This window comes from Fusarium venenatum (genome assembly GCF_020744135.1).
Source record: "Fusarium venenatum strain MPI-CAGE-CH-0201 chromosome Unknown EDB82scaffold_4, whole genome shotgun sequence".
Classification (NCBI taxonomy): Eukaryota; Fungi; Ascomycota; class Sordariomycetes; order Hypocreales; family Nectriaceae; genus Fusarium; species Fusarium venenatum.
The window spans coordinates 3,622,135-3,643,884 of NW_027072132.1; the positions used below are offsets into that span (position 1 = coordinate 3,622,135).

The following is a 21,750-nucleotide window of genomic DNA, read 5'->3' on the forward strand; positions in this document are numbered from 1 at the left end:
CAGTGGACGACCAGCCAAACACGCTTTTGTTTATGGAAGACTTTCACCCACCAAATATTCTTATCGAGAAAAATCTGAGCATTGGCTTGATATATCGGGAGTGCACTTATGTTACATCTTCTCAGGCAGAGAGAGAAAGAGGCCATGGAAGACCTGGTCACGGTCAAAATGGAAGAGGGAGAGCACAAGTTCGGGAAGTGGGATGCACATGAAGCGAGACACATTTAGCGTGCTTCTGGAGTTAAAGTAATGGCTTCGTTATAATCCTATACTCTAGAGTCCTCTTATCTTATCGACCATATAGTACTTCCGATAGTTGTCGGGAGCTATCAAGAGGTTGCTCGATTTAGGGCTGATGTCGAGTAGGCAATAAAATCAAAAATTGTTGTATTAAGGGCTAGATTAACCGATTGATTACCCCTCTTTCTTTGGATGTTATTCAGAGGCGGTTGAGTTGTCAGAAATGGTATGCGGCTGTCTATCTATCAATACCCGGCGTCGTCACATGAAGCTCAAGTTGGTATAGGAATGGTTACATCATTTTAAGAAAACAAAAACACGACTACCTGGACCCTGTCGATCTAGGCTTGCAAACGAATCTTGTTGGAATGTCTTTAGCTATGGATCTCTCGCTTCCACCCCAATCCGGTCTAACATTCCAGACCACTCACCCGGTTTCGGCAACTCAACAAGCAATTAGCTGGAAGTAATCAGGTTCAATGACCTTCTTTTAATTTCGTGCGATCCTAGCATCATTTGGTTAATTGAGGCGCTCTCTTCTTGCGCCAACGTCAGTGGGAGCGGGAGTATAGATAAGCTGACCCTCCAAGCTGTCTTGACACCGTATTTACGTCCATTTAGTTGATCTACATGTAGAATTGCTGAGGAATTCTTCTCCCAACATACATCTATTACAGCCATCATGAAAGTCGTCATCGCAGGTTCAACAGGATTCGTCGGCCAAGAAGTCGTTCGACAAGCTCTTTACCATCCTCTAATCACAAAAGTCGTCACTCTCTCAAGGCGCGACCACGAGCTCTCAGAAGATCTACGAAGACCAGAATTTGAAGAGAAATTTACGTCTGTCAGCTGTTCCGACTTTAAGAGCTATCCCCAATACGTCAAGGATGAGATCTCTGGCGCAGACGCTTGCATATGGTATGTACCACTGCGTCCGTCACACTACGTGATGGCTGACCGAGAGCAGGCTTATTGGAGTAACACCGGCCAAATTGAAGCAGTATACTTGGGAACAAGTTCGAATGATCTGCTACGAATACGCACTCTATGCAGCCGATACTTTTGCTAAGCTCCCTCGCGAGGGAAAACCAGAACCTTTGAGGTTTATCTACGTGAGCGGCTCCAACGCTGAGCGAGACCCAGCAAAGAAACCGTGGATTCTTGGAGATTATTGTCTACTACGGGTATGTCTCTCAACTTCCAAAAATTGACTACAACTAACATATTCCAGGGCCAAGTAGAAAAGCAAATTCTCGAGCGCGCGCATCTATCAGATGGAAGAATGCAGGTCCTCGTCACAAAATCTGGAATGATTACAGACCCAGACATGGGATTTGTGAAGCAGGCTTTTCGCTTCTTCTCGCATGCCATCGTCAGTGTTCCTAGTATTGGAAGGGCTGAGATGACGGCTGCATTGTTGAATCAAGCTGTCAATGGCCTCACCAAGGAGACTTTGTTGAACGCAGACATGGCTGAGATTGGAAAGAAGGAATTGATTAAGATGGAGAAGAACCATAATTGATGTTATTATTTTAGATACCAGAATTGTTTGTCAATAGATAGAGTCAACACAGTAATTGAAGCTATCGCCACTTTGACATGTCTCTTTAATTCATAAATCAATATGATCAAATTCACTAAACTCACTTTGTTGAAAGTGTTTGTCCTGGGCGGAGTGAAAGCTCCTCATGGCGTTATCAAGTCACAAGGTTGAATCAATATGACGATGAGATGTGGTAAAGGACAGGACAACCCCCAACTGACATCATCCACTAAGCCTTGGCTATCCAACGCCAAGTTCCCAACCGAATTTCTGTTCCATCACAATTATCCTCTATTGAATAATTCAACATTCAAATTATGGAGGACATTGTGGACGAAAAGAGACAGATAGCTGTCAACCTGGGCAAAAACGAGGATGGAAAATCAACAATTTATACCCGTGTGCACAACGACGCAGTCTCATCAAACAAAGAAACACACGATGTACAGACCATGGCCGTTGGATCTTTGGAGGTCACAGATGCTGGTTGGCATACTGATCAAATTCATCCAAAGGACTATGCCATTAATGGTGTAAAGAATGAGGATGCTTGGCTTCTCATACGAAGATTTAACAAAGTAAGGAAAACATCATACCTGGGATCATTGGCTAATAATATTGCAGCGAGTGTTCCATCTCAAGCACACTCCCAACCATCCAGAGGGCGAGATGGATTTTGAAGTTGCAGAACAAGAGCAGTTCTCACCAAATAAGCTTCGAGCCCAACTCGAAAGACTCTACATGGGAGCGGTAAGTCGCCCTAGTCCTGCTTGTACTCTATATCTGATGATTATAGATCCTCAGTTTCATCATATCTAGACAGCATCTCTCACGACTTCAATCCTGGCGTGAGCCAAGACGAACAGCGGCCTTTTGCGTTGTAAGTAATTTAGCCTGTAATGCGAACTTTGCTAAGAATAAAGACATACTTTACTGCATGGTATCTCAACCTCCTCATGCCGATATTCCTAGCAACACTACTGGCAACTCTCCTCTCCCCAAAAGTTCGAAATACCTTGTTTCCACCCTGTCCGCCATCTTTGGTCCACTATCAAGGCGGCCATTTGATAAAACCACCCGCAGGAATGCTAGGTACCATTGACACCGCCACGGGAGCTCCGGAGAATTTAAAAGGAGAAACACTCGAACGAGAAGCCAGCAACTTTGCAACTACTGGACTTGTGGCACTGTCTGTCAACATCTTTGTCGATAAAGATCCACAGCATGATGAATCTCAAAGAGGAGGTGGAATGACCGAAAACCTAAAGGATCCTCGATCAATGGCTACCAGGATAACTACAGCGAAAGACAAAGCTGCTGGAGTCGTAAATCCTTCATGGGATAAGACTAGATCACCTATGCAAGAGCTGATGTGGAGTCAAATGAGGCCACTCATGCATTGGATTTGTCGGTTTTGTGATATTTGGGAACGCAGTGCCAAGTGAGTTTCATCCCTTGGCCTTAAAGAAAGACGCGGCTAATTTGGGCTTACAGTTTAATCGATCCCACTGCCCCTTTTCCTCGAAATGTTGCTCGACGACGAATCATCCGGACGATTCTTCCCATTTTTATATTATCCATATTTGTGTCTCCATACATGTTCTACAGAATTGCGACTCTGGGCTTTGGTATTGCATTCTTTGGTAGTATCTCTCTGAGAACCTCGTACAACGGCTTCAAATCTGCGATGAACCAGTAAGACTCTTCGACACCCCGAACTAAATATTGCTTACACTTTTAGAATCGCTTTCAAAGGGATACCAACAGACTCCCAACTAACAATAAACCTTCTTCGACAAGGAGAACACAACAAAACACCACTCTTACCGCCACCCGTGCCCAAAGGCCCACCGCCAGGTGAACCGCACTCAATAGATGACAACGTCATAGGCGCAACAGGGGACGACAGCCCACTGGGTGTGAACCGACAAGAAATTCACGCTGCGACAGAACAAGACTTCGGAACTATCAAAGATACTGGCGGTGATGATCATGAGTCTTGCAAGTCTGGAAGTGGCGGCAAGAAACGCAGCAAACTTCTCGGTATCGTCAAACCGATTGCTCAAGCAGCTACAAAGACACTTATAGGCGTCGACAAAGTGCGTGCCAAAACGGGGTCCGAGACAGCCAAGAACCGTCTTGGAGCTACATCACCAAGAGAAGAGCCTCCCATTGCAGGGCCAGTGGAATTTACATGTCGATGGCGCGGCGAGAGAGGATTCGCATATCTCACCACCGACACTGCAGCACCAGCTTTGTGCTTTTCCAAGAAGTCTTCTGTGGGCTATTTGGATAGCCCACAGTATCAAGAGGTGCAGCCAGAGTGGATTATACCAGTTGCAGATATTGTGACATTGAATAAATATTCTGGCTACGGAGCAAAGGCGAAACTCCTTGCTGGATGGGCCTTGGAGGATGATATTGTTGATGGAGTCGAGATTGTCGATGACAAGGGAAATGCTGTTCTTGTCACTGCTATGGTTAGGAGGGACGAGTTGTTTAATAGGCTTTGTGCTATCGGGGACCAGAAGTGGGAGATATGGTAGGGAATCTGATGTCAGTATTATTGAATTCTATGGATTACATCTGAACTGCACGGATCTTCGTTTCGAACAGCCATTTGGACACCACTGTAGTGCCTCTCTGCCTCATTGTCCATGATGCTCAATGACGTCGCTCTCTCACCCGACCCTATCCTCGCAACTGGTGATCTACATCTTCACCAATACCGAACTCCCTGTCAACAATCACCAATTCCGATTTCCGGTATGGTGTAGTGGCTAACATTTCGCGCTCTCATAATCTGAGAGATCAGTACCGCGGAGCCCAGGGTTCGATTCCCTGTACCGGAGTTTCTTTTTGCGCATTGTCTCTTGACCTGGATCGTTCGTGTCTTGCATTTTTTGTTTGTAAATGGTTGGTTGTGTGAGCCTCAACCAACGCCAATTGTACTGGATAACTGCCTGCTCTTCAATGTGGCTGGCTGGGAATAAAGCCAACACCAATTCTTGACAACCAACCACGTATTGTCATGACGCCAAGGCGCTATCAGATCAAGATTTGCCTTTGATGGCTTGACCAATCTTCTGTTCCTGTCATTAATGCGAGTTTAATTCAGCCTGGCTTCCGGGTTTAAATGGAAAAGGATCATATGCAAGCGGTCGGAATAACCTTTTGATTGATGGCCATTCATTGTCTTGTCAACCACCATTTGTTTAATTGTGGCGTACAGGTTTTGAACCGTTTCGGACGCTTCCGTTTAGTAGCGGGGAGTATTTTTTAGATGTAAACGGAGATGACTGAGTGAGTAAGCCTTGCGGATATTTGCCAAGTCTCGGCGAGAGCGATAGAATGTTGAAGCAGAGGGACGAACAAAAACAATGGCAGGTCAAGACTCGAGAGCGCGCTGTCTTGGAGTAACGTGTGATTGACTCTGGTGTGAGGAGTCCGGGTATGCGGAAGACTCAAGACAGACAGACCCTTGTTATTTTTTTACGTTAGATCGTGAGGCTGAGGATTAGCCTGGAAGTATCCATAAGTGATAATGCATTTCCCCTCTCGAGTTTTCGGTTCAATGTCTCGTCGTTTAGAATGGTGAATAGGTATTTGCTCGGATAACAGAGACGAGGGTCGCATGCATGGATAGGTAGGATAGACGATGGATTATACAGCATGTCGTGATATCTCGAAAAGGAAGGTATTCTGAATAAGGGATTGAGCAGCTTAGATCAGCATCCATCAAGCGGGGAAGAGTTGATAGCGGTCAGTGAGACAAACGACGTTGGATCTGTGGGTAATAGATACGGTGCATGTTGAGCGGGGTATAGACAGACCAGACAAGACCTCATGACTGATCAGCTGAACCAACATCTTGGCAAGGGAGACAAATGAGTTGATCGATCAAGAGACAATTAGAGTGATTGTCTATTCAATGACATCAATACAAGGAAGAAATAATGATCATCAAGATCATCAATTCACTGAAACAATTGATGTGCAGATTATATGGAGAGTGAGATTTCGATTGTCAAGAAGCTCCACTGCATCGTTATCCAGATCTGTCAGACAGAAATGCAGTGTTTGAGAGTGTCTGTACGATAATCGGCTAAAGCGGAGAGAAAAACAGAATCTTTCTTCCCAATGAATACAGCCTCTTGCTTTTCTCGTATGTTGGGTTCGTATGGCTGACCGTTTTAGCGCAGGTGATTTCCATTCCGGTCAAGCCGATTTACCTACCACTTCCACTACACGAAAAGATTTGCAGGGGAGGATAACCGATAATCCCCCCTGTAATTTATCTCGTGATAATCCTGACGTCAGCATCAGGAAACTCTTCTCCGTTGATACCCTTTCTTTTTGTTGTCTGTCTGCAAACTCTCTCTGCAGTGTTGGCTGTCTAGAGTGCATACAGTAAGGCAGAAAAGTCCCTTTGCGCATACAACCCCACCACAGATCTAGTCTAGACCCTTGTATAATGGTCGGTCGGGATTTTGTCTTGTTGGTTACTAAGACTCCAATAGTTTCCAACCACACTACCTTTAGTAGACACTAACAACCGAGTTTAAGTTTGGATATCTATGCCGTGCCGAACCCGTCCACTCACATACACCAAAAACAATGATTCACCTCTTCACCTGTCTAAAAACCCTTGGGACCGTGGGTACCTAGCGAAGATCTAAGCCCGTGACGGGGAATATGGGGTGGTTAGTTGATGGATCAAGCTAAGCCCTTACTGGTTAAAGTGGCTTGCAGACGGGACAACCAGGACAGGGGTGTTGCTTAGTCGACCCAGAATACGAGACCAGACTCTCCCTCTAACCATCAGACCATCGACCATAGACCGAGGCTGTGACAGGGGGAAGGCTGGAAATGGTAATAGCCCCAACTAGACTTGAACCAGCCTCCTCCACTTGCTCAATCTCTTGGGTACAAGTCTCACTATTAAACGTGCATGAGGAACCCTTCTTTTTTCTTTTTGACTCTCTCTATCAATTGAGTATTTAATCATTATATATCCTCACCTCACCCTTCTCCCTCTCTGTTGTCCTCTGTTACACAACATCTCACCCATCTTACATCAACCATGTTCGCCAAAGCCATCACTGCCTTTGCCCTTGTGGCACCTCTTGTCTCAGCACAGACTTTCACAAGCTGCAACCCTCTCACAACTTGTAAGTTTCATAATCTAAACACTCTTGTGCAACCACTTACACCCTCTAGCATGTCCTCCTGACCCTGCTTTTGGCAAGGACACCGTCCACTGTGACTTCACAAAGGGAGCTTGTCCAGCTTTTGAGGAAGACGCCGGTACATCAATCAGTCACAACGCCAACGGTGCCGTCTTTACAATTTCTGGACCCAACCAAGCCCCTACAGTTGCCACGGGCAAGTACATCTTGTTTGGCCGTGTCGATATTGAAGTCCAAGCTTCTTCCGGTGTTGGTATTGTTACCAGCGCTGTTTTGCAATCTGACTGTCTTGATGAGGTATGTCTACCATTAGATTAGAATGAATGTCTACTAACAATACACAGATTGATTGGGAATGGCTAGGAGGTGACAATGTTCAAGTCCAGTCCAACTACTTCAGCAAGGGTGACGTGAGCACCTACGACCGAGGAGCTTTCCACCCTGTCGAAAACCCCATCGGACAGTTCCACGTCTACTCCATTGAGTGGACACCCGCAGCCGTTAACTGGATCATCGACGATGTTGTCGTCCGCACACTCACATACGAGGATGCCAAGGGTGGATCTGCTTACCCCCAAACTCCCATGCAGATCAAGCTCGGCACATGGTGTGCTGGATCTCCCGATGCTGCTGAGGGCAGTAAGTTTTTTCCAACCTGATTCCGTAGAACCAAGGCTAACAATCTTTTCAGCTGTTCTTTGGGCTGGTGGCATGACTGACTTCAGCCAAGCTCCTTTCAAGGCTTACTACAAGAGCATTTCCATCGTTGATTACGCTGGTGGTGATGCTCCCACAACAAAGTCTGTCCGAGAGTACATCTATGGTGACCACTCTGGTAATCATGGTAGCATCAAGACTGCTTAAGATGATAATTTAATGATTTAAGGATAACTAATGATATGTATTAATGAAGAGGAGGAATACCAACAATAATGAGCGTTAGATAGTATATAGACGATAGATAATAATCAAGTCATATCAACACAAACACTGCTGTCCCGAACCAAGCTTTATCTTATCTTTCTCTTCCGCCCACCAACATGATCAGCAACTATATGAACAGCAACAACTCAGCAACCTAGTAGGTAGCAGAAAGAATGGTTTCGTAAGTCTTGGGATATAAAAATTAATAGTCTAAGAACTATACTTTGAGGAGCATAAAGCGATCTACTGATTCTGTCTTTTATGCTTCCATCGGTCGGTATTTCTGATGCCCAGCATCCAAATTCGAAATGATCAGCATTATCAAACCAGACAAAAAGTGTGGTTCTGCCCAGAATTAAACCGGGGACCTCTAGATCACGGAACCGAGCTTCTGATTAGATGAAATTTGACGTCCGTATTTCGTCTCTGATCGTTTTGCCTCGGATAGCTGCGTTTCTTGTACCAGATAGATTTCTATCTGTGAGGACAGCAATCAGTTTGTCCATTTTCCGAAATCTTTAGATACGTATGGCATCTTTTGACAATCTATCCGGTAAGAATCTATGATGTTTTATAGCTGCGTATGTTTTACCAGCCAGTCGCATAAAATAGGGAATAAAGGGAGTTAATCCACAGCCAAGTGGCAGGCACTGGCAAAGACTGGTAGAATGGTAGGCTGCTATTCCGTCGTTAGCACCCAGTAAATTTCTGTTTCCAGCCGTTGTTCATCTCCTCCTTTTTTACCAGTCTTGTTTGTATTCACATTGCCTTATTTTCATTATACAGCTATCTTTGATTCAAAGAACCACGGCATTCGACTGGTGTTTGCGTGTGCCTTAACAAACGCCATAAAATAAGACAATATTTCAATCAAGATCCAGGACCACCAGGACTGAGATCATCCAAGATCTTGTAAAAAAAAAGTCATCATTATATGTCAGTGTCATACCGGATGCTGTGTTATACGTGTCGCTAATTTCAACAACAGTAGCACCGCGAGGAATAGCATACTTCGACATGTCTTCGCCATCTCGAATCAATGATTCCGATTCTGAATCCGTTTCTTCTATTGACAGCTTCGATCCGCCCCCTACTGTCGAGACAAAGACTATCACAAGGGGAGAGGCACTCAGACAAGCCGGAAACCTTTTTTATCGAAATCGGCAACCTGGGCTTGGACCGCGAACCTCTTCGAACCAAAGTCACTGAAGTCTTGACCGAGCCCATTCTTCGTGTCCTGCCCTATGAAACGAAATCTCTCGTTCTAGAATGGAATTTGCACTATGACCTTCAGATGTTGAATCAAATCACCAAATTCATGGACGACGATCTCGAAGAATGGGAATACACTGTCGAAACACCCAATCGACGAAAGGACATGCCATGGTGCGGTATCGGGGCCGACATCCTTCGTTTCTATGTAGCCGATCTCAAGCCCCTTCGGAAGGGACTTCCAGAAGACAAACGTCGAACCATCGTCAACAATGTGCGACACGGTCTTTCTCTCTTTGCAGATTTCCATGATGAAAGGGTCAACGCGGTTGAAAGAGAGGCGCAGGCGGCCATTGCTGGATTTGTTCTCCGGGAAGAGGCGGTCTCTGGCTAGAAGAAAGACATCATGACTTCTCTCCAGGAGATTCAGACCAAGGTGGATGAGGGACCCAAGATGTTTCTTTACATCGAGAGAGAGTGGCATCGAAGTCTGAGCCAGACGGGGATGATTCCGGAAGGTCTTACCCGATGTACTGAACTTCAGTGTACCCCAGACGAGATTTATCGGCTTGCTCAGTTAGAGGAGGCTTTTCGATCCTGACATACTGGCGAGTAGGGGAGTATTTGAGGACTTAAGAACACCCTCGAGATTGTTGTTCAATGAATAATCTAACTTTTCTGTTGTTTTCAAGCAAAGGGGGCTGTTGATCGCCGTGCTCTGATTATTGATTCACTGTAGACTTTCTAGTCTGAAGTGAACCATATTATTTCAGGCCACAAAATCAACATTTCGTTGGACATGAACCGATTAATGGAAAAGGGATATTAAATACACTTGCCTGGATCATAATAAAAATTAAAATAGTGATTCTTCATTCTCAATAATCTAATACACTTGTAGCCATCATGGCCGACACCTCCAGCATGATGTACGATATATCAGACCTTGATTCTCATTATTGACCTTTGAGAATAATTACAAAATTTAGACCCAGGTTGTTTCCTAGGCTACAAGGCTGCCTTGATATTTCGTTTCTTTGTTCACTTGCCGAGCCTAGCTGTCAGTGACAGCAACTGGCAACTTCAGGTGCTGCCCCCACTCATAAACGTAACTTCAGCACCACGCAAGACGAGAAAATCTGCTTCTTCTACTCTTCAAAGTATTATCAACAGCTTCTTCTCTTGTCACACCCACACTCTACATCAAGATGGCCGAGCCCGACCAACAAGCGAAAAACGGGGAAGAGATCGTGCGAAAGATCAACGTTGGGTTAAGCCCTCGAGATTGATCTTAGCGTCTACAGGTGTAGTGCTATCCCCGTCAACAAACTGCCTCCTGGGAAGTCTTATGCGCTCAGCGAGAGCATTGTCACGGAAATCTTTCGTGAAACAGGAATACCAGATGATCTAAATACCGAGTGCAAAGACGCGATGGCAGAGAAGATCATGATGAGGGACCTGCTTCAAATAATGAGGCTCCAAGCCCATCCTAACTGGAAGTCCATCTTCAGTAAGCTCGGCCAAATGAGAGCTCTCCGCGAGTTTACCAGTATGCCCGTCTCTCTATCAGCGCCTGACCTCGCACTTGTCATTGCCGCCGTTGTGTTCCGCAAGATTGAACCCAAGCAAATATGGCCCCTCAAGCACATGAAAGATTTTTTGAATTTTTCGGCGATTTTAATGGTATGCAGTGGCTGCCTATCGCTATCCAAGTCAACAGCCAAACAAAAGGCCACCCCTTCGCCATTGAACTAGACCAGCGAGCGACTGAGCCTCAAGTTCGTCGTGATGTTTTGATAAAAGGTGAGGAATCCATTTTGTGATGTTTCTGTTAACAGTCCTACGACATTGAGAGTAGCTAATGTCCGTTTAGGCAGGATGATTTCAATTGTCGGGGCGAAGAAGCCCCAAACAAATATCTACGAGGCTGCGATGCAAGCAGTCACTCGCCAGACCATGAAGAACGACGCCAGCGCCATCTATTGCCACAACCTCGACATCAAAGACAAACCCCAAAAGTCGATTGAAAATGCTGAGTCTGGTCTTTCAACCTCTTAACAACTTCTCGGGGGGTTTCGAAAGGCTGAATTTGGTTCTGCTCACTTAGAGTCTGTGCCGCCCAACATGAACGAGCAGAGTCTCGACCCCAAATCTTAACACGAAGAGGATCTCGAAACCCAGCCTGATAGTCAACTCAACTCGGATACACTCCGAGACCACGCTCTTCAGATGAAAGAATTCGGGAAGCGCCTGTCCAGCCCCGATCAGAAATTCGTCAGGCGGGTGCAACGAGACATTCGGCGATTCGCCAACCTCGCTGACAAGAAAAAGAATGAGATGGCGCTCGAGCACTCATCAGCGACATCTAGACCTTCATCCTCAAGTGGATTTGGTCCCGATATAGGTAGCAGCAGCATTGACCTTTTCGGCCGCTACAAGATGCTTTGGAAGGGCAGCCTCCGAGAGAATGGCTCTATCCCAGAAAGCCTTCGCGAACTGGTCCGCCACGACTGCGACCCCAGTCAGATCTTCTACCTCGAGGAGGCAGAGTCAGATTTTCTGGCTGCAAATACCTTGAGAAACGATGAAAACGGTCATGCGCGTCAATAGGTATATCCATCGGGGCGAACAATTATGACGGCCTCATGTTACAAGAAAGATTGATCGCCCAAGGCATAAGGGACGAAAAGATTGGGTCACTTCATGAAATCGAGGCCATAATTCTAGGCCATGTAGTTTTGAACCCCAAAAGGGAATGTTCGTTGTCATGAAAATACAAGTGATAACAGGATTCCGAACAACCAATTGCCTTTTAACCACCCCTGAGTAATATTTGCAAATAGCAAGCAACCCAACTCTGTTCTTGGCCCACTAAACTCCAGGTTAACTCCTTTACAGAAAACATGTACCATCCAATTCCATCCTCCGATGTGTCAGATAAAGCCGGTCGGTCAGTGACTACACCGCTTCTGCTGCAGCTCTTCTCTCGGCCATACCCCTGTGAGACCAGGGCTGATTGAAAGGAATCGTCGAAGGATCAATGTTATCATCGTTGTTTCCTTCAAACGCCGCTCGCGCCTCTGCTTCCAATGCTGCACGTCGCTTCTTGTAACCACCTTTCTTCCTGACCTGATAGATGAGAAGCAGAATTACTATTAGGGATATACCAAGAATTAGCCATTTCAACCAGCCATAGCCTGTGACTAGTTTGACACCCTTCTTCAGAGCTCCAGTGGTCTTTGAGTGTTTGCCCTTGGCTTTGTGATGAGCGTATTTGGAAATTGCCTTTCCTCCGTACTTTGTGACTTTTTCCAAGAGATCGCGCGCTTCCCTTGTGGGAGGGGGGTGGATTGGCTCTTTGGTGGGTGGGAGTCGCTTAGCGAATTCTGGGAGGCCACCGGGGATGGGAAGAATCATGTTGGCGGTTGTTGAAGTATTTTGAAGTTCTAGTTGAATGATGATAGCGATTTGACCACTCAGTAGCCTTGAGTGATGAAGGGGGGAAAGAGAAGTTTCAATGGAAAAGGAGAATGCGTTTATGTTTTGTTCCAATTTATAACAAACTTTAACCTTAATACTTGTCACGGCTTCATGTCAATTTAACTTCAGCAATATCATTCTTTCCCAGGTGACCTAGGTTTCTCGGCCAGACTGAACATTGAGTATAATGCATCGTGACAGGTTGATAGAGTTAATCAATAATGTGAAAGGTTATGTAGCCTTGGACTTTGGTTGGCTCAATGACGGGGACAAAGGAACAGATCGATTTGTTGTGTAGCTTTGATACGTATCCAAAGATATATCACCTACAAGGTTCAGCTTGATACACAGATAAGGGCACATGTAGCGTGTGCTCAACAATTTCCATCTCTTATGCGGCCAATAATCAAGACGGTAACCAAAGACGCGTTCTTAGTATTTCATCCGGGTTACCAGACTCCGAAGCTGATTCGTTTACAGCTTTGCTCCCTGTCCTCTTCTCTTCTCTCGCTCCTTATCCCTCAGAAGTCGACGAAGAATCTTGCCACTGGGGCTTTTAGGTATCACATCCAGGAACTCCACACCTCCTTTGAGTTGCTTGTAGGCTGCCTTGTGATCCGCAACATGTTTTTCAACATCACGTTTCACCTCTTCATCCGGCAATGACTCAGCTGATGAACTCTTTACGACAAAGGCTTTGGGGACTTCTCCCGAGCGGTCGTCAGGGATTTGAATAACAGCACAGTCAAAGACGTGGGGGTGTGTCAAAATGTGAGCTTCCAGCTCAGCTGGTGCGACTTGATGACCCTGTGGGTGTTAGTCAAGCCAAATGTGGATTAGAAAATGTTAACTTGCCTTGACCTTGATAAGCTCTTTGATCCTATCCACAATAACGACATGTTCATGGCCAGAGGGAGCCAATGTAACTATCGCCTCATCTCCTGTTCGAATCCATCTACCATCTCGGTGATACACAAAGGTCTCTGATGTTGCTTTCTCATTATTCAAGTAACCCAACACAACCGAAGGTGCTTGAACCAACAGCTCTCCAGGCTGGTTGTGTTCAGTGATCTCTTTGCCTTCTTGATCGATGATTTTGGCTTTTGTTCCAGGTAGAAGGGATCCGGAGCCTTTTGTGTAGACGTCATCTTCACTAGAAGACGTGACAACTGTCGCGGTTTCGGTCATACCTACCAACGTCAGTCTTGATAAATTGGCAACGATGATTAGTCTTACCATAGGCCTGAGCAATGGTCCAATCAGGGTATAAGCTGCTCATATCTCGGATAGTCTCTTCACCTAATGGAGCAGCACCGCAGTAGACAAACTTGACACTGCTTAAATCATATTTGGCGCATATGTCCTTGAAACGAAGAATTTGTATAATAATAGGAGGCACCTGAACGCGTTAGCTGTGATACAAGGGACCACTTCGTCTATACTGACCACTAATAGTTGCCGGATCTCGAAATCCTGAACCGACTGGAGAAAATCTTTGAATTCGAACCGAGGGAGGATAATAACTTGATCGCCTCGCCAAGTGCACGTGTGCGCGGCGATAACGAGACCGTATATGTGAGATAGTGGCAGAAATCCCGTCACAGCTTGCGTCGTGATACCACGCTTTGCTCTAGCAACAGAGTCGTGTGTGACATGTTGCAAAACATTCGAGATTACATTATAATGAGATATCATGACCGCTTTCTGTGAAATCGTTAGCCAGATCACACATAATTAGAAGCAACTTACCGGCAAACCAGAAGTTCCACTAGAGAAGCACAAAAATGCCGTCTGACGAGCACCCTGACCTGGGACCCATTGTAGTTCGTCGACTCGATTAAGCTCAGAACCCTCTCTGACCAAGTCCTCTAGAGAAGCATGTTTAAACTTGGAGACGGCTTCGGCACGGGGAATTTCAAAGAGAAATATGTTTTCTTCTGGTATCCCGGCGTTTTTCGACGCTTCGAGAGCTACCTCGAGCAGCGGTGTACAAGTAAGCAGAGCTTTTGCACCTGAGGCTTTAAGCTGATGCGTCAGCTCGTCGACAGAGTAAGCAGCATTGGCGGGAGTAACGATGCCTGAAAGGCGATGGACACCATAGATAGCGGTGATGTAATCGATCTGAATACGGGTTATCAGTTGGTACTTCTCTGGTGGACTTCGAAATGCTTACTGTATTCAGAGAGAAGATGGCGAGAACTTTATCCCAAGGCGTCCCCTCATTTGGTTGCCATTGTAATCGTTTGGCTAACGCTCTAGCTACAAATTCGGATCGCTCAAAGAGCTGAGGCGCAGAGTATGACCGTCTTGTTATGCCACAAGTAAATGGATGTCTGCTTTTTGCGATAGGTAGACGGCCGTATTTCTCGTTCTTCATGAACTGAGCTATGGGGATGGAGTCGGGAGGATCTTTCTGTGTCAGCAAGTAGGCGCCGCTTAAGAGGGGATTCTTACCTATTGGGAGCTTGGGAACCCAGCTTGGAGATGTGAAGACCATCTTGATAAGTATAATAGTATGTTAACAGCGTGAATCGTTCGGAAACTTATGATATGGAAGTTGGAGGAAAGAGATGTTTGTGACTTGTACGTCACTTGATGTGGTGATGTTTGGTTAGGAGGTTAGGGGAAACCAGACTAGTACTAACAGAGCAACTCCGAGTTCTCCCCGCATTCTTCAAGGGACTACAGCGGCTCAATCAGAATGAAGGAATCACAGAGTTGAAATCAACATGGTATAATAGTATTGTCCAGAGAATGTGCGCTTAGTCGTCTAGATAGTGCATCAAGGAGATCGAATATCCCCTAGTGATAGTTCGATATGTAACCTATCACAAGTATCTTTTGTATGGAGATTTGGCAAAATGGTACTTTGCTGACGCCAGCCAGATTGATCTGACGCCAGCCAATCACCTATTCCAGGAACACCACTGCAGATCATCAATCCTACTTACACAAAAGTTGGCAACTGAAGGAAGAGGCGACATGTATAAAAAGGTCCGCCTATCCTTTCATAGCCTTCAGTTAATCTCTATATTCAATCATTACTCAACGATCTGGTTCAATTTCAAACGTTACAATGGTCAAGCACGCCTCCAAATCTACGGTTCATCAGCTCGCTAAAGAGTACACCTCAATCATAAAAGGAAAGACTATTCTCACGACAGGCGTCAGTCCTGGTGGTCTCGGTGCATTATTCGTCGATGCCATCGCAGTTGCTGAGCCTGAGCTGGCTATCCTTGCCGGCCGTAACATCAACAAACTTCAGCAAACAGCAGACGACCTCGTATCAAAACACCCTAATCTCAAGACAAAACTACTGGCTATTGATCTCAGTTCTCTTGCTTCTGTCCGTTCTGCGACAGAACAAGTTAACGGATGGTCTGATGTCCCTAAGATCGATGTGCTGATCAACAATGCGGGCATCATGGCGACAGACTTTGGACTTACTAAGGATGGATTTGAAAGCCAGTTTGCTTCTAATCACTTGGGTCATTTTCTGTTTACAAATCTCATCATAAACAAACTCCTCGCTTCAGAAGCTCCTCGTGTTGTCAGTGTTTCTAGCAATGGTCATCGACTGGGTCCTATCCGATGGGGTGACCCAAACTTCAGTGTAAGTTCTTCTCGCATGTACACCAACTTGGCTCATTACTGACCATGACCAGAATGGAGATTTGTACAACAGGTGGAGTGCATATGGACAGTCTAAGACTGCTAATATGTTATTCACAATCTCTCTGGCTGAGAAGCTAGGTGGCCGTGGATTGCAGGCATACAGTCTCCATCCCGGTGCTATTCTTGAAACCTCCTTGGCCAATCATCTTGGTAACTTGGACAGTCTAAGTGAGTCACTTTGAATCGTGTATCTTATACTTTCTGACCAATTTAGTCGAGGCTGATCGTGCAATGGGCGATCCATGGGGCTGGGTCGATTGGTCAACTGTCCCTGTCACTCCCGAAGTTGGCGCCGCAACACACGTCTTTGCTGCCTTTGATCCTGATTTGAAAGGTTAGTGTACCACTCATCATATTTGCTACAAATACTGACTTGGTTTGTTAGATCAAAATGGTACTTATCTGTTGGATTGCCGTTTGGTGGAACCATTTACAGACACTGTTAGGCCTTGGGCTACAAGTTCAACAGAGGCAGAGCTGCTATGGAGGTTAAGTGAGAAGATGGTTGGGCAGAAGTTTTCATTCCAGCTTTAATTAAGCAATGGATGAGGTCTTGTATATTTTTAGAGACGAAACCATGTATGATAAGAGCGATTATCATTTGGGCAAGATGGGGAGTATTGAGCTTTGTATATGAGCACCAAGGACAATCTGGGAAGCAATGGCGCGTGATGGGGAATGACTTTAAGTTAAACATCAGCAGGACGATATCTCTCACGATTTGGAACATACGCGCTTCTCTCTTGTGCTCAATTTACTCCCGTCCGCGTGAGTGACCAAGATACCAAGTGGAGGATCTCATAAAACAGGAAATGGCCCATTGATTAAGGTGTGCCAGGGAGTAACCCGATGGAGGACCACCGAATAGAACCAAGTCTCTATAGATCATTGGCAGGGAGAAATCTCGCCACCTTCAATTGACCAATAGACAAATGACAGCGGACCTCTTGTCGCCAGCAACGTGATGAAGGACTCTGCCGAATAGCTTGTTGGACAGAGTGTTGATTGTAATAGCCATGGGGAGAGTATATGTAGGCCAGTGGATAGCACCTCTTCAGTTTTAGGATATAAGAACAAATGACCTAAAATTATGGCCTAAATTACTTGAAGCGATCTAATAATTTGGTCCTCATGCCTCAAGCGACCAACTTTTCTGATACCCTAAGGGTAGGTATAGATAAAATGATGAGTGAGAAGTTAGTTTAACCAAGCCCGAGTAAACATCTGAGACAGAAAGAAATATGCCACCTAGGCGCTGCGGAGAACAGGGATAAAAGCTGTCCATCGCAACCAACAGCTGGTGCAATATGAACAGTATGGGGCGGATACCTGTGCCGCAATATTCGTATCATTGAGAATGCGAGTTTAAATTAAGTCGAGCAGCGTTAAGATGATGATTAGATTATGTTCTGAAGTATATACAAGACGCATAGTAGAATAAGATCGGCGTCAAGAATTGCAAAATAAATGAGGCATCAAGGTCATGTCACATGTCGTTAGGAATCAGCTTCCGTCCCCTCATCTTCTCGTCCCCGTTTTCGTCGTCTTCTTCGGCTTGGTTGATGTGGTTATAGTCGGTTTCTTATTCTTTGCTTTCGTTACCACATTACTCTTCATTGTAGTGGTGGCTTTGGCGGGGGGTCCCTGTACCTTAGCCTTGTCTACCTTTGGTGATGTCTTGGGTTTTGCTGTGGATGTGGTTTTCGTCTTTGATGTTGGCTTGGACTTCTTTGTCGAGGTTGCCTTCAAAAGGGTTGTTGACTTGGAGGCAGGCTTTTGACCTTGAACCTGGGCCACAACTTTCGACGTCGATTTGGCTGTTGAGCTGGTCTTGGATACCCTCGCAAGCTTGTAGACGTTGAGCCGTTTGGTCGCACCGCACTTCTGTGTCTTGTCGCCTTTGCATGCCATACCGCATTGAGATGCCGGTGCTTCAACACTGCCATTGGAAGGCCCCTTCTTGCTGCAGTAGCAATCCTGTCCCTTCTGAACTCCCAGATAAGGATAGCCTTTACTTGAGCAAAATGCTGCGCAAGTCTCGACAGTCATTTTAGTCTTGTCTGTTGTTTTTGCATCACCAAGAGCTCGAGCCTCGATGCCTTCTGTATAGCAGCCGAGATACTTAGGGGGGCTGTTCAGTCCCTCAGTGCTGACAGTTGGGGTGTACATAGTGTTGTTCCAAATGGATATTCGGTTACCGGCACCACATTTCTGGGTAGAATCGCCAGCACAAGGCATCTTGCAATCGCCATCGGGCGCAACAGTTGCCTGTGTCTTTGGCGCATATCCACAATAGCATTCTCGCCCGTACTCCATGCCAAACAGTGGATAGTTGAGCTTGTTGCAGAAAGCGAAGCATGTATCAAGCGAAACGGACGATCCTGTGAAGGTTGCACTCGGCAGTGTACGTCCACCTGCTCCTCCATCTGTATAACAGCCTGTCCAGAGAGCAGCGCCATTGAGTGCCGTGATCGGTCCGTTGGGCTTTTCGGCTGGCTTGATCTTCCAGACGCTCAGTCTGTTGCCCGCACCACAGTAACTAAATATGTTACCTTTGCACTGCATTGAGCATTGGGAGATGTCGTTCGTGTCGTATCCGCCGTTGCCAATGTCATTGCCACAGTAGCATTCTTGCGAATACTCAGTGCCAGCATAGGTCCAGCCACCTGCCTGACAGAACGCGACGCATTTCTCGTTGGTCATTCCTACAGAATCTGCAGTACGGTCTGATGAGAGCGCCCGTCTAGAACTACCCTCAGCCCAGCAGCCTTGATAAGTGGCCATGCCCTTGGCGATTTCGGTCTGGCCGACAACAAGCTCGGCTGGCGGCGTATAAGAATTGTCGTTCCAAATGGTGAGTAAGCTAGGTCCTCCGCAATATTGTGTCATATTGCCCGCGCATATCATCTTCCTAGTAGATGCGCAGGCTGAGGCTTTAATGTATGATGCACCGGCACTAAGTTCTCCGGCGCAATAACACTCTTTACCCCACTCCATGCCAGCGAGAGGGTAGCCTTGAGCTTTGCAAGACGCTGTGCAATACTCAATAGACATTTTACCAGAGTTGGTAGAATATTTGTTCAGTGTTCGGCGAGTGCCCTCCGCAGCACAACCAACATAAGACCATGAACCAACCATGTCACCTGGAGAGGGATCAAACATCGATCCAAGGCCCGCGTCTCCAAGATCATTTATAGCAGGTTTTGAGTCGCACACTGCTGGTGACGCTCTACCCGGGCCGCTAAAGGGTTTGATACAACCTGGAAGGGCGTCAAGCATGCCTCGAACGTTCTCATCGACAAGAGGTGCCATCTCGGGACAGTTGTCGCTAAAGTATGGCGTCTGCGAAGCAGCGAGTATGGGACATTTGGATATTTGGCCGTTAATACTGTCGTTGTTGAGGCACTTTTTGACAGCAGCCGCAAGCACAGCCTCGTCCCAGCCATTGAGAAAGTCGCCGTGAAACGCGTATCCAGTTGTGTCGCCATTTGCAAAAACGAATCTCCCACCTTTGCTCTTGTCGATCTGATTGACGCCATAAATAACCTCAAAGAAAAGATGAGGGAGCTGGCGCGGATGGCTCGGAGGGCAAATTCCGTTGTCTATCTGTGACAAGTAGGCAACATGACTCTGGTTACGCTGGTATTCCTGGCCATTCCAACATGACTGGAAATGAATCTGCGCTCTCATGCCATTGTCGCAGTCCGTTTTCCACATGTAGTTGCGCTCTTTTGAAGGTCCAGAGCTATCGAGGCACGCAAAGCTGACTCTGTCTGCGATTGAACGACCCTTGAACCGGGAGTTGCTGTATGTTTTGTTCTTGGAATCGTAAGATCGTACAAAGTTGTCTCCAGACAGCATCTTGAAGCCTGGTGGGAATGGCTCGATGTTTGATCTGTTCTCGCCGCGGCCGAGATAGTAAATGACAGTGCCATCGTTTGGCACCATCTGGAAGCTGCCATTTGCATGCTGGTAGAACAGCTGGGGTGTCCAGTAAGCCGATTTGTCGTCTTGCACTTCACACGAAGTACATCTCGAGGCTTGTAGGCTTTCGAACGTTGAGTCAATGCCAATGTTACTGGCACCAGAAAGTTTGTGAACATGTGCTGAGAATGTTCCAGGGGCGATTATAGGATCAACTCTGCCAGTTTGGATAATACTGCAAGACATTCTCCAAAATGCCTCAGCCCAGGCGACAAGGACCATAAGGCCAAGGAGTCTTTTTGTGTTGGCCATCTCGAAATGTATAAGTGGCAAGGAAACAAGGAGTAACGATTGACAAGTCCTTGTCCATCAGCCGTTATAAAGCTCAAACGGTATGAAAGGATAAGTCTCAACCGGCTGGGACATCAACATCTCAAATAGAGTCTGATAACCGATGGCCCCGTGCTGGTTTGATGAGCAAAAAGCAATCAGGTCAACCATTGTGGATGTCAACAAGCCTCGATCCAGATAAACATCAGAACCATACGGTACTCTATACCGCGTATGGTGTAGTTATGTCATGGGCGTAGCTTCGGGGCCTCTTTTCTCTGCAAAAATCACATTCCAGAGGAGAGCCGTAAGAGGGACTAGGCTAGGCTCAATCCAAGCTGTCACTGTCTTGATAGCTTCAAAGAAACTTTAATCGAGACATTTCGGCGCTACTAGCGCAGGCACCCGTGCTTGCAGGCCCAAAAGGAAACTCTATCCGGACAGTCGGTTTGTTGTTATTGGTGGTTGGACATGACAAGTTTATCATAAACGAGTTTTAACCAGTTTGTACATACCAATCCGATTTTGAGTTCTTGAGTTCCTGGATCCATTAAATAACGAGTCGGGCCATCCTACCACCTCATCAGAACCGAGATATCGGCGTTATTCCAGCATTACAAATGTGACGAGATCCTTCAGCGATAGTTGAGATGATCATGTCTTCTCGCATCATCTCGAGGTGAGTATGTGACGTCGCTGAGATGTTTGTGAGAGTTGCTGCTTTGGTTGGAATGACTGAGAATAGAGACATCCAACAGACTGCGTTATTGATCATTCATGATGGTCTGGTCCATGACAGTCGAGTCAGAAGACTCTGTATATCCGAACAGCCAAGGCAAGGGTAGAGGACCTAGTTAAGGTGATGATGCCATGCTGCTTATAGATTAGTCTCCCGGGTCAACCAACTTCATCAGGTTAATTCAAGAGATCTCTGGGTCTTAATCGTGCCATGTTTTTGATGGGTGCTAACCGAGCCAGACAAAAGAACTAAGTTCGCCGGGCCGCATGCGAGACGCCACAGCCAATACACAAGAAGCAACTTTACGTATAAACTCCGATGATGACAAAGAAATATGTCTCCGATGGGAAGAGCTTGTGGAAAATGAACGGCCTGAAGGGATCGGAAATGTTGGTCGTTGAAAAAAAGATATAAAATTGGCACGATCTTGCCTAACAAGTGAGATCTAAGGGTACACCTTGAGGCAGTCCAGTCACATCAAATATCAGGGCCAC

The 21,750-nt window shown here is 46.1% G+C and overlaps 10 protein-coding genes and 1 non-coding gene across 11 annotated transcripts; 8 read left to right on the forward strand and 3 right to left on the reverse strand.

Annotated features, from left to right (window-relative positions):
- Window positions 1-922: 922 nt before the first annotated feature.
- EDB82DRAFT_541129 (uncharacterized protein) lies at window positions 923-1,762 on the forward strand (the record flags this gene model as incomplete). The annotated part of the gene is made up of 3 exons (XM_025738162.1): window positions 923-1,158; window positions 1,208-1,424; window positions 1,472-1,762. 3 exons carry the CDS (start codon window positions 923-925, stop codon window positions 1,760-1,762), a joined length of 744 nt encoding a protein of 247 aa, XP_025592950.1.
- A 202-nt stretch (window positions 1,763-1,964) lies between these two features.
- On the forward strand, window positions 1,965-4,361 carry EDB82DRAFT_514504 (uncharacterized protein). Its single transcript, XM_025738163.2, has 6 exons — window positions 1,965-2,361; window positions 2,408-2,533; window positions 2,580-2,663; window positions 2,707-3,224; window positions 3,278-3,478; window positions 3,525-4,361. The coding sequence occupies exons 1-6, from the start codon at window positions 2,101-2,103 to the stop codon at window positions 4,327-4,329; spliced, it is 1,995 nt and encodes a 664-aa protein (XP_025592951.2). The 5' UTR covers window positions 1,965-2,100; the 3' UTR covers window positions 4,330-4,361.
- A 184-nt stretch (window positions 4,362-4,545) lies between these two features.
- EDB82DRAFT_t241 lies at window positions 4,546-4,635 on the forward strand. The gene has a single exon. It is a non-coding gene; the product is annotated as a tRNA-Glu (tRNA).
- A 2,054-nt stretch (window positions 4,636-6,689) lies between these two features.
- On the forward strand, window positions 6,690-7,967 carry EDB82DRAFT_514509 (concanavalin A-like lectin/glucanase domain-containing protein). Its single transcript, XM_025738164.2, has 4 exons — window positions 6,690-6,954; window positions 7,004-7,269; window positions 7,317-7,611; window positions 7,664-7,967. The coding sequence occupies exons 1-4, from the start codon at window positions 6,867-6,869 to the stop codon at window positions 7,834-7,836; spliced, it is 822 nt and encodes a 273-aa protein (XP_025592952.1). The 5' UTR covers window positions 6,690-6,866; the 3' UTR covers window positions 7,837-7,967.
- Window positions 7,968-8,791: 824 nt separating this feature from the next.
- Window positions 8,792-9,952, forward strand: EDB82DRAFT_514511 (uncharacterized protein). Its single transcript, XM_065608963.1, has 2 exons — window positions 8,792-8,832; window positions 8,885-9,952. Exon 2 carries the CDS (start codon window positions 8,936-8,938, stop codon window positions 9,500-9,502), a length of 567 nt encoding a protein of 188 aa, XP_065463367.1. The 5' UTR covers window positions 8,792-8,832; window positions 8,885-8,935; the 3' UTR covers window positions 9,503-9,952.
- Window positions 9,953-10,629: 677 nt separating this feature from the next.
- Window positions 10,630-11,252, forward strand: EDB82DRAFT_318451 (uncharacterized protein). Its single transcript, XM_065607469.1, has 2 exons — window positions 10,630-10,911; window positions 10,982-11,252. Exons 1-2 carry the CDS (start codon window positions 10,740-10,742, stop codon window positions 11,164-11,166), a joined length of 357 nt encoding a protein of 118 aa, XP_065463368.1. The 5' UTR covers window positions 10,630-10,739; the 3' UTR covers window positions 11,167-11,252.
- Window positions 11,252-11,892, forward strand: EDB82DRAFT_318461 (uncharacterized protein). The gene has a single exon (XM_065607470.1). The coding sequence runs from the start codon at window positions 11,338-11,340 to the stop codon at window positions 11,716-11,718; it is 381 nt and encodes a 126-aa protein (XP_065463369.1). The 5' UTR covers window positions 11,252-11,337; the 3' UTR covers window positions 11,719-11,892.
- An 86-nt stretch (window positions 11,893-11,978) lies between these two features.
- Window positions 11,979-12,653, reverse strand: EDB82DRAFT_514513 (uncharacterized protein; the record flags this gene model as incomplete). The annotated part of the gene is made up of 1 exon (XM_025738169.2): window positions 11,979-12,653. A coding segment is annotated over one exon (498 nt), but the record flags the coding sequence as incomplete, so codon positions are not given.
- A 59-nt stretch (window positions 12,654-12,712) lies between these two features.
- EDB82DRAFT_452190 (uncharacterized protein) lies at window positions 12,713-15,189 on the reverse strand. The gene is made up of 7 exons (XM_065607823.1): window positions 15,043-15,189; window positions 14,762-14,997; window positions 14,338-14,709; window positions 14,035-14,292; window positions 13,825-13,987; window positions 13,444-13,778; window positions 12,713-13,395 (listed from the first exon to the last, which is right to left on the reverse strand). The coding sequence occupies exons 1-7, from the start codon at window positions 15,083-15,085 to the stop codon at window positions 13,063-13,065; spliced, it is 1,740 nt and encodes a 579-aa protein (XP_065463370.1). The 5' UTR covers window positions 15,086-15,189; the 3' UTR covers window positions 12,713-13,062.
- On the forward strand, window positions 15,180-17,191 carry EDB82DRAFT_579645 (uncharacterized protein). The gene is made up of 4 exons (XM_025738171.2): window positions 15,180-16,201; window positions 16,254-16,431; window positions 16,478-16,597; window positions 16,649-17,191. Exons 1-4 carry the CDS (start codon window positions 15,665-15,667, stop codon window positions 16,795-16,797), a joined length of 984 nt encoding a protein of 327 aa, XP_025592958.1. The 5' UTR covers window positions 15,180-15,664; the 3' UTR covers window positions 16,798-17,191.
- Window positions 17,192-17,664: 473 nt separating this feature from the next.
- On the reverse strand, window positions 17,665-20,799 carry EDB82DRAFT_318489 (uncharacterized protein). Its single transcript, XM_025738172.2, has one exon. The coding sequence runs from the start codon at window positions 20,497-20,499 to the stop codon at window positions 17,782-17,784; it is 2,718 nt and encodes a 905-aa protein (XP_025592959.2). The 5' UTR covers window positions 20,500-20,799; the 3' UTR covers window positions 17,665-17,781.
- Between the last annotated feature and the right edge of the window lie 951 nt (window positions 20,800-21,750).